The following is an 11,678-nucleotide window of genomic DNA, read 5'->3' as shown; positions in this document are numbered from 1 at the left end:
TTTTTGTCACTAGCCTTGCTGTTAATAAAGGGCATCCAGGCTTCCAGGACTCTCTAGCCACAGATCGTTTTGTTTCCTACAGGCAAGACTGAAGTGCAGGTCCTTAGCCTCGCACCAAACTCCTTGCATGCTGCCAGGAAGAAAGTGCAGAGGAAAAAGAGGGGTGAGTGGAAGGAAGAGAGCTGGCTGCAGACTCTGAGGGCTCTGGTGGTCTCCATTGAAGCAGTGTCCTGCTCCACCCCGGCTCCTCCCTCCTCCCACTTCCTCTGCCTACAATGAAAGCTCTGGTGTCAGAGAGCCGGAGAAGCCCCAGCTCTGTGCACAGCCTGGCAGCTGCCTCCCAGCCTCCAGCACTGCTATGCCACTCTACCGAGGGCTCCTGATAGCCTGGGCTTGCAGCCTCTTCCCAGGTAAGGCTGCAGTTTCTGCTTGCATTTACTCTCTCCTAAGTAGAAAGACTCGGGGGGGGGGAAACTGCCTCCAGCTTCGCGGTTGCTTAATAAAAGCAAAGATTGTAAAAGTGGGGAAGCAGAAAGGAGCCTGTGAGGAGCTGCAGGGCGTGCTGGAGAGAGCTGGGAATCCGCTGCAGGTGAGGAAAGGATTCGCCCCTCACCGGCTGAGCTCGGAGCCGGGCTCGCCCTCCCGGCTTCCACGTTGTCACAGTGCGGGGACATCTGCGGGGTGCACACGTGGAAGCCCTGGTAGAGACCGCAGCCAGGCTGGGCTTGTTTCCCATGCTGATGCCATCTAGTGCCTGGGAAAACCTGTGCACACATCCAGACGTAGAGCAGCCCTGTCACCTGCAGGACCCAAGTGCATTGTGGGATCTGTAGTCTTGTGCCTTCTGTTTGAAAAGGAGCAGAAAGCCAGAAGCAGGGTCATTTGGCAACCCTGTGTGTTTCATTCACCTATGCTTGAATTTGCAGTGATTTCTTCCACTGTTTCATGAGCTGGACCTGAACGGGAAGTTTGGTTTGTGATGTGGGCAGTAAATATAAGGAAACGGGTCTCGGAATGAATGTATTTCAGAGGAAAACAGTAGATTTTGCTTCATAATAGTTCTCAAGTGCTAGAAACGGGCAGTTTCAGATTAGTGCATAGGATTGAAATAAACTGTGATTGAGTGTGAAGAGAAAATAATAAAATCTGGGAAATCTGTGCTTTGATCAGAAAAGCACAGACATCAGATATATGTGACATGATGGACAGTCTGTCCTGCCCTATGACCCTAAGGTACACGTGGTGGATGAGCGGTATCCTGCTCCCTGACCTGAAGGTACAGCTGCTGGACAGGGTGTGTCCTGTTCCCTATGACCCTGAGGGTACATCTGATGAACAGTTATGTTTTAACTGTGTGATCCTGAGGGTACATCTGATGGAAGTGCTGTGTCCTGCTCTCTGACCCTGAGGGTACATCTGATGGACGTGTTGGGTCCTGCTCTCTGACCCTGAGGCTACATCTGATGGACCTGCTGTAACCTGTTCTGTGTGACCCTGAGGGTACATCTGATGGACCTGCTGTGTCCTGCTCCATGTAACTCTGAGGGTGCATCTAATGGATGGGCTGTGTCCTGCTCTGTAAGACCCTGAGGGTACATCTGATGGACAGGGTGTGTCCTGCTCTGTGTGACCCTGATGGTACATCTGATGGACCTGCTGTGTCCTGCTCCATGTAACTCTGAGGGTGCATCTAATGGATGGGCTGTGTCTGTTCTGTGACCTGACAGTATATCTGATACATAGGATTGTTCTGCTCTATTTGACCCTCAAGGTACATCTGATAGACATGCTGTGCTCTGTCACCCCAAGGGTACATGCGACGGAAAGGCTGTGTCCTCCTCTTTGATCCTGAGGGTGCATCTGTTGGATTACCTGTGTCCTGCTTTAAGTGAACCTGAGGATAGATCCGATGGACATGCTGCGTCCTGCTTCTTGACCTTGAGGGTGCATGAGATGGATGGGCTATGTCCTGCTGTGTGTGATCTTGATGGTACCTCTGATGGCAGACTGTCCTGCTCTGTGATCCTAAAGGTACTTTTGATGAATAGGCTGTGTCTTTGTCTGAGTAACCGTGAGGGTACATCTGATGGATGGGCTTTATCCTGCTCTCAGACCCTGAGGGCACATATGATGGTCAGGCTCTGTCCTGCTCTGTGTGACCCTGAGGGACAGGCTGTGTCTTGCTCTATGACCTGAGAGTACATTTAATAGGGCTGCATCCTGCTCCATGTGACTCTGAGGGCATATCTGATATATGGGGCTGTGCCCTATTTTATGACCTGAGGATACAGCTGATGAATGGGATGAGGGTACATCTGATGGATATGATGTGTCCTGCTCTGTGTGACCCTGAGGGACAGGCTGTGTCTTACTCTATGACCTGAGAGTACATTTAATAGATGGGCTGCAAACGACTCCATGTGACTCTGAGGGCATATCTGATATATGGGGCTGTGTCCTATTCTATGACCTGAGGATACAGATGATGAATGGGATGAGGGTATATCTGATGGATATGATGTGTCCTGCTCTGTGTGACCCTGAGGGACAGGCTGTGTCTTGCTCTATGACCTGAGAGTACATTTAATAGATGGGCTGCAAACGACTCCATGTGACTCTGAGGGCATATCTGATATATGGGGCTGTGTCCTATTCTATGACCTGAGGATACAGATGATGAATGGGATGAGGGTATATCTGATGGATATGATGTGTCCTACTCTGTGTGACCCTGAGGGACAGGCTGTGTCTTACTCTATGACCTGAGAGTACATTTAATAGATGGGCTGCAAACGACTCCATGTGACTCTGAGGGCATATCTGATATATGGGGCTGTGTCCTATTCTATGACCTGAGGATACAGATGATGAATGGGATGAGGGTATAGCTGATGGATATGATGTGTCCTGCTCTGTGTGACCCTGAGGGTACAACTGAGGGACAGACTGTGTCCTACTCTGGGTGACACTGAGGGTACATCTGATGGACAGGCTGTGTCCTGCTCTGTGTGACCCTGAGGATACATCTGATGGACAGGCTGTGTCCTTCTCTGTGTGACCCTGAGGGACAGGCTGTGTCTTGCTCTATGACCTGAGAGTACATTTAATAGGGCTGCATCCTGCTCCATGTGACTCTGAGGGCATATCTGATATATGGGGCTGTGTCCTATTCTATGACCTGAGGATACAGATGATGAATGGGATGAGGGTATAGCTGATGGATATGATGTGTCCTGCTCTGTGTGACCCTGAGGGTACAACTGAGGGACAGACTGTGTCCTGTTCTGTGTGAACCTCATGGTACATCTGATGGATATGCTGTGTCCTGCTCTGTGTGATCATGAGGATACATCTGATGGATATGCTGTGTCCTGCTCTGTGTGATCCTGAGAGTACATGAGATGGACAGGCTATGCCCTGCTCTGTGTGATCCTGAGGATATATCTGATGGACATGCTGTGTGCTGTTCTGTGTGACCCTGAGGGTACATCTGATGGACAGGCTGTGTCCTTCTCTGTGTGATTGTGAGGGTACATCTAATGGGCTGACTGTGTCTTGCTCTGTATGACCGTGAGCATGCATCTGATGTACAGGCTGTGTCCTGCTCTGTGTGACCCTGAGCATGCATCTGATGAACAGGCTGTGTCCTGCTCTGTGTGACTGAGAGGGTACATCTGATGGACAGGGTGTGTCCTGCTCAATGTGACCCTGAGGGTACATCTGACAGACAGGCTTTGTCCTGTTCGGCTAGACCAAGAGCATGCATCTGATGGATTGGCTGTGTCCTGCTCTGTAAGACCCTGAGGGTACATCTGATGGACAGGGTGTGTCCTGCTCTGTGTGACCCTGATGGTACATCTGATGGACCTGCTGTGTCCTGCTCCATGTAACTCTGAGGGTGCATCTAATGGATGGGCTGTGTCTGTTCTGTGACCTGACAGTATATCTGATACATAGGATTTGTTCTGCTCTATTTGATCCTCAAGGTACATCTGATAGACATGCTGTGCTCTGTCACCCCAAGGGTACATGCGACGGAAAGGCTGTGTCCTCCTCTTTGATCTTGAGGGTGCATCTGTTGGATTACCTGTGTCCTGCTTTAAGTGAACCTGAGGATAGATCCGATGGACATGCTGTGTCCTGCTTCTTGACCTTGAGGGTGCATGAGATGGATGGGCTATGTCCTGCTGTGTGTGATCTTGATGGTACCTCTGATGGCAGACTGTCCTGCTCTGTGATCCTAAAGGTACTTTTGATGAATAGGCTGTGTCTTTGTCTGTGTAACCGTGAGGGTACATCTGATGGATGGGCTTTATCCTGCTCTCAGACCCTGAGGGCACATATGATGGTCAGGCTCTGTACCTGCTCTGTGTGACCCTGAGGGACAGGCTGTGTCTTGCTCTATGACCTGAGAGTACATTTAATAGGGCTGCATCCTGCTCCATGTGACTCTGAGGGCATATCTGATATATGGGGCTGTGTCCTATTTTATGACTTGAGGATACAGATGATGAATGGGCTGAGGGTACATCAGATCCACCAACTCAGGTACATCTGATCCACCAACTCAGGTCTCCTCTCCATCCCAACTCTTAAAAATGCTCACCTCAATACAACACGCAAACGAGCCATTACAATAGCTGGCCCTACCCTCTGGAACTCCCTCCCCCCACAGCTCAGAAACGAACCCTCACCGCAAGTCTTTAAAAAACAGCTCAAAACATGGCTGTTCTTGAAAGCATTCCCTCCTGAACCCCAACATCCTATAATAAACGCTCTTGAAAGCCTTACCGCATAACTTCTACTCTGCATGAACGCATAACCCCTCCTCCCCTCCTCCCCTTCTCTATCCTCCCTTTTCCCTGTCCCCCACCCTACTCATAACCAAGTCATATTGTACATATTGTATATAGGCTATATGCCATTTCTATATACCCACATCTAATATTTAATTTTAATTTTATTCATATGTTACAATGTTCCTTATATTTATTGTTTAATCAACTGTTCTCTTGTTACAATGTAAAATAGGGCAGTTCCGGCTCTATCCAACCTGTTTTCTGGAAACCGATGTGATATCTCGATCGAATGTCGGTATACAAAATAAATAAATAAATAAATAAATAAATACTCTGGGTGACACTGAGGGTACATCTGATGGACAGGCTGTGTCCTACTCTGGGTGACACTGAGGGTACATCTGATGGACAGGCTGTGTCCTGCTCTGTGTGACCCTGAGGGTACATCTGATGGACAGGCTGTGTCCTACTCTGGGTGACACTGAGGGTACATCTGATGGACAGGCTGTGTCCTGCTCTGTGTGACACTGAGGGCACATCTGATGGACAGGCTGTGTCCTGCTCTGTGTGACACTGAGGGTACATCTGATGGAAAGGATGTGTCCTACTCTGTGTGACCCTGAGGGTACATCTGATGGACAGGCTGTGTCCTGCTCTGTGTGACACTGAGGGCACATCTGATGGACAGGCTGTGTCCTGCTCTGTGTGACACTGAGGGCACATCTGATGGACAGGCTGTGTCCTACTCTGGGTCACCCTGAGGGTACATCTGATGGAAAGGCTGTGTCCTACTCTGTGTGACCCTGAGGGTACATCTGATGGACAGGCTGTGTCCTGCTCTGTGTGACACTGAGGGCACATCTGATGGACGGGCTGTGTCCTGCTCTGTGTGATTGAGAGGGTACATCTGATGGACAGGCTGTGTCCTGCTCTGTGTGACACTGAGGGCACATCTGATGGACAGGCTGTGTCCTGCTGTTAGGTTCATGCACTGCCGCCTCATCTTACTATGATTTTCAGGGCTAAATATCCATCCCCACCCCACCCATGATTTTATAAACTTCTACCCTTTCCTCTCTCTCTTCCCAGCTGAAGAGCCCTGGCCTGCGCAGCCTCGATCTTCCCTCCCCTTTATCATCTGCGTCGCCCTCCTCTGCACCTTCTCTAGCTCTGCTCTGTCTTTATTGAGAGAGCGACCAGAGCTGCACACAGGGCTCGAAGCACTGGCAGGATGGTATTTTCCATTTTATTCTCCTCCTACCATTCTATTTGCTTTTTGATCACCGCTCTGGACTGAGCCGAACATTTAAATGTATTAATCTACAAAGACCGCATGGTACTTTCCTGGGTGGTGACTCCCAACACGGGACCCAGCCTCGTGTACCTGTAGTTACTTTCCCCCACGTGCATCACTTTGCACTTTTCCACATGAAATCTCATCTGTCATTCAGTTGCCCAGTCTCCTACTCTAGTAAGGTCCATCTGCAGGTCCTTGCAGTCCGATGCTGTTTTAACAGCTTTGAATAATTTTGTCATCTGCAGATTTGATCATCTCCCCGGTCGTTCCCTTTTCCAGATCATTTCCCATGTGGGAAATCTGACCATGTAGTCCTTTCCTCTGTTTCCAATCTTCTAAACAGTTACTAATCCCCAGCAGGACCCTGCCTCATATCCTGTGACTCTCATTTCCTGAGCAGTCTCACTTTGGGACTTTTGTCCAGTTTGTTCACAAAACCTAAGCTCAGTTGGGTTGTTGAACTACAGCACTGTGAACCTTCTTCTTTTCTCCATAACTTCAACAGAAGGTTCCTTTCTCTCTAGCACTTTCTCCTGGGTTATAAATGTATATAAAAGAGAAGAACTGGGGGTCAGTTATTTGTGTGTTACCCCTCACCCACCCACCTCAGTGCTACTGTTCTTACATAGCATGTTAGTGTTACATTGCATGTTAGTGTTACATTGCATGTTAGTGTTACTGTTCTTACATAGCATGTTAGTGTTACATAGCATGTTAGTGTTACATTGCATGTTAGTGTTACTGTTCTTACATAGCATGTTAGTGTTACATAGCATGTTAGTGTTACATTGCATGTTAGTGTTACTGTTCTTACATAGCATGTGTTACATTGCATGTTAGTGTTACATTGCATGTTAGTGTTACAAAGCATGTTAGTGTTACTGTTCTTACATAGCATGTTAGTGTTACATAGCATGTTAGTGTTACTGTTCTTACATAGCATGTTAGTGTTACATAGCATGTTAGTGTTACATTGCATGTTAGTGTTACTGTTCTTACATAGCATGTTAGTGTTACATAGCATGTTAGTGTTACAGTTCTTACATAGCATGTTAGTGTTACAAAGCATGTTAGTGTTACAGTTCTTACATTGCATGTTAGTGTTACATAGCATGTTAGTGTTACTGTTCTTACATAGCATGTTAGTGTTACATAGAATGTTAGTGTTACATTGCATGTTAGTGTTACTGTTCTTACATAGCATGTTAGTGTTATATAGCATGTTAGTGTTACTGTTCTTACATAGCATGTTAGTGTTACATAGAATGTTAGTGTTACATTGCATGTTAGTGTTACTGTTCTTACATAGCATGTTAGTGTTATATAGCATGTTAGTGTTACAGTTCTTACATAGCATGTTAGTGTTACAAAGCATGTTAGTGTTACAGTTCTTACATTGCATGTTAGTGTTACATAGCATGTTAGTGTTACTGTTCTTACATAGCATGTTAGTGATACATAGAATGTTAGTGTTACATTGCATGTTAGTGTTACTGTTCTAACATAGCATGTTAGTGTTACATAGAATGTTAGTGTTACTGTTCTTACATAGCATGTTAGTGTTACATTGCATGTTAGTGTTACTGTTCTTACATAGCATGTTAGTGTTACATAGCATGTTAGTGTTACATTGCATGTTAGTGTTACTGTTCTTACATTGCATGTTAGTGCCACATACACCTGATTCCTGATGCTTTAACCGATAATATAAATCTTTGGGGCAAGTATTTAAGACCCTCACCACAAGAGGCCTCAGTCCGTGAAATTGCAACTTCCTCCACTAATCCCACCTATAACCCACCTGGTTTAATTCTTCCGAGTCAGGGCCTCCTTGTGTCTGTCAGTCTTGACTTGATTGTAAGCTTCAAGGACCAGGAACTGCCTTTTGTGTGTATCGCTAAAGCACCCTGTGCATCTGGAAATGGCAATAATAAGAATATTTTTAGTCTACTTTCCAAAGAGAAGGAGACTTTTGTGATCACGGTGAGTGTGTGCCTGTCCCCCTCTAATAACTTTCCCATTCAGTGTCTGTCCACAGCAAATTTTCAGGAGACATCAAGGAGTCCATGAGGCTCAGGATTCAGTCTGCATGTTCCATGAATGCATGCGTAGCATCGCCAGCTCTTAATAGCCTTCTTTGCTTTACATCTGAGCCACACCCCAAGTTTGTATGACAAGTCAGGGGTATTTTAGGAGATCCATATATTCCACAAATATGTACATGCAATTACGCCACCTAATAACCTTTTTGTTTTCCATCTAATCTGTGCAAAGTTTTCAGGACATGTCAGGGGGATATGAAGGATCTCCCAGATGTAGTAATTTTTGGGGGGGTGCATGTAGTCGACAAGTATATGTGCAGGGCCAGGATTAGGTATTGTGCAAACCATGTATTTGCACTGAGGGGCAGCATCCAGGAGGCAGTAAAGAGCTGCAGCTCACGGCAAGGAATTGGTCCTGACAGCCACATGAGCTCACAGAACCGTTCATGCTGTAAATCACTTTGTCTTCAAATCCATCTGTGCACAATTATTCCAGGACCTTATTTATTTCTGTATTTTAGGCTTTTTAATCTCTTTAAGGGGTTTGACTTGCTTCTGACAGTTCCCTGAGTTAGTCACTTTTGGTTCTGTGCTGTTATCAGGGAGCGATGTGGAGTTTCTCTCGGAAAGGGAGGGTGAAGAGTTATATAGAAACATAGAAATGACGGCAAAAGAAGACCAAACGGCCCATCCAGTCTGCCCAGCAAGCTTTTGCACTTTTTTTTTCTCTCACATACTTATCAGTTTCTCTTGGCTCTTAGTAACCTTTTTTATTCTATTTCCCTTCCACCCCCCGCCATTAATGTAGAGAGCAGTGTTGGAACTGCATCTAAGTGAAATAGCTTAATTAGTTAGGGGTATTAACCACCGCAATAAGCAAACTGCACCCATGGTTATCTGTTTATCCAGACTATGTAATTCAGTCCTTGTTGGTTGTTGCCTGAATATAGATCCACCTTTCTTCATTCCCCCTGCTGTTGTGCTAATGCATGGATTTATCTTTGCTTCTCTTATCAAGTCTCTCCTTTCTGCTTTAATGCCCAAATAAACTTTCTTTTACAGCATTCCTTAACTGTAAGGAGGTACATTTGAGTCTGCCACCTCCCCACCCCCTGCTTTTCATTATAAAAAAACTACCTTGCTAGTTGCTGCTGAGAGACAGTGGGGGACAGAGAGGAAGGAGGGATGGGAGAGGTGCAGAGGGAGAACAGGGGAGAGAGAGGGGAGGGGAAAAGATAGGGAGAAGGGCGGGGAGCGGGTCAAAGGTTGACTAAAAGGGAAGAAGAGAAAAGACACAGGGTCCAATGCAATAAAGGGCACCCAGCATAGCACACAGGTTTACACGTGCTTGGTTGCACGTTTTGGTTGCGCTAGACTAGCACCCGATGCAATAAGGAGATTAGCAAATGCGTGGCCAATAGCGCCCATCACCTGTAAATTCCATGTAGATGAGGCTGTTAACTATTACCCTCCCCCCATGCAAAAACTCGCCGGGCGCCCAATGCACACTTTTCAATGCGCCAAATTTAACTCCAGCCACAGAGGTGGCATAAAGTCAATCTGCTAGGAGAAATGAAAAAATACAGTCCTGTATGGTTCCTCCTACTTAGTATAATTGCAACACTTAAATCCAGTGCTTGTGGTGTTGGAAAATAGAGGTATAATGTAATGGCTGGATGTGAAAAAGAAATTCCGGATGCAGACTTTACATGCACGATATGCGCGTACAATAGCAAGGGATGAAATCGGCCTGAAGCGGGATCAGACGGGGGTGCGCCCGATGCATTCGAGTGCTAGGGACGTACAATAGCGTCCTTTTTAATGCAGTCCCTCATTTACATATTGCATCGGGCGCGTGTTAGGAAAACGGGCGCTCAATGCAAGCGTCGGCCTGAGAGTGACAGAATGATTTAAGGAGCATGGGAGTGGGGATGGGCACAAGGGAGGGAGGGAGGGAAGAGAGCCAGATGGGTCTTGGATGGAAGGCTGTGAAGGGATAGGGGAAGACAACTGGTTGGGTGAGGGGATGGGAGGCGGGAAAGGAATTGGATTTAGATGACAACCAATATCAACCCTGACCTTTTAGTTTGGGATATTGATGCACAGTACCCCAAGCTGTAAACACACAGGACTGCTTCTACAGCCAAGTCCAGAAGCAAAGCATGGCAAGGAGCAGTGTTTGAATTTTCAAGAAGGATCATCACCCAGTAAAAATGTTGCTCGCAGTAAATTTGTTATAGGTTCTCATAAGGCTTGGGGATAAGTGCATGGAGCGGCAGACACTATCCACCCCATCACTGACCTGCCAGCACCACACACTAACCACGATACTGCTGACCCACCAGCACCACACACTATCCACCCCATCACTGACCCGCCAGCACCAGACACTAACCATGATACTGCTGACCCACCAGCACCAGACACTCTCCACCCCATCACTGACCCACCAGCACCAGACACTATCCACCCCATCACTGACCCGCCAGCACCACACACTAACCACGATACTGCTGACCCACCAGCACCACACACTATCCACCCCATCACTGACCCGCCAGCACCAGACACTAACCATGATACTGCTGACCCACCAGCACCAGACACTCTCCACCCCATCACTGACCCACCAGCACCAGACACTATCCACCCCATCACTGACCCGCCGGCACCACACACTAACCACGATACTGCTGACCCACCAGCACCAGACACTATCCACCCCATCACTGACCCGCCAGCACCACACACTAACCACGATACTGCTGACCCACCAGCACCACACACTATCCACCCCATCACTGACCCGCCAGCACCAGACACTAACCATGATACTGCTGACCCACCAGCACCAGACACTCTCCACCCCATCACTGACCCACCAGCACCAGACACTATCCACCCCATCACTGACCCGCCGGCACCACACACTAACCACGATACTGCTGACCCACCAGCACCACACACTATCCACCCCATCACTGACCCGCCAGCACCAGACACTAACCATGATACTGCTGACCCACCAGCACCAGACACTCTCCACCCCATCACTGACCCACCAGCACCAGACACTATCCACCCCATCACTGACCCGCCAGCACCACACACTAACCACGATACTGCTAACCCACCAGCACCAGACACTCTCCACCCCATCACTGACCCACCAGCACCAGACACTAACCACGATACTGCTGACCCACCAGCACCACACACTATCCACCCCATCACTGACCCACCAGCACCACACACTAACCACGATACTGCTGACCCACCAGCACCAGACACTATCCACCCCATCAGTGACCTGCCAGCACCACACACTAACCACGATACTGCTGACCCACCAGCACCAGACACTATCCACCCCATCACTGACCCGCCAGCACCACACACTAACCACGATACTGCTAACCCACCAGCACCAGACACTCTCCACCCCATCACTGACCCACCAGCACCAGACACTAACCACGATACTGCTGACCCACCAGCACCACACACTATCCACCCCATCACTGACCCACCAGCACCACA

General features: G+C 47.9%; 1 protein-coding gene across 3 annotated transcripts in view; it reads left to right on the top strand.

The window, feature by feature from the left end:
- The first annotated feature begins 279 nt into the window (after positions 1–279).
- Positions 280–11,678, top strand: part of ITGA11 (integrin subunit alpha 11) — a 158,443-nt gene continuing 147,044 nt past the window's right edge. For 2 of the 3 annotated variants that reach the window (XR_003852403.1, XM_029575153.1), the window contains exon 1: positions 286–410. Coding sequence is in view for 1 of the 3 variants with exons in the window: in XM_029575153.1 (XP_029431013.1) it covers positions 359–410 (52 nt within the window). In the remaining 2 variants the exon portion in view is untranslated. Of the gene's footprint in view, positions 411–11,678 lie in introns of all 3 variants that reach the window. The other variant, XM_029575155.1, reaches the window with a different exon arrangement.

This window comes from Rhinatrema bivittatum, chromosome 13 (genome assembly GCF_901001135.1).
Source record: "Rhinatrema bivittatum chromosome 13, aRhiBiv1.1, whole genome shotgun sequence".
Classification (NCBI taxonomy): domain Eukaryota; kingdom Metazoa; phylum Chordata; class Amphibia; order Gymnophiona; family Rhinatrematidae; genus Rhinatrema; species Rhinatrema bivittatum.
Note: the sequence above shows the minus strand (reverse complement) of the source record. Positions and strands in the feature narration are given on the sequence as shown.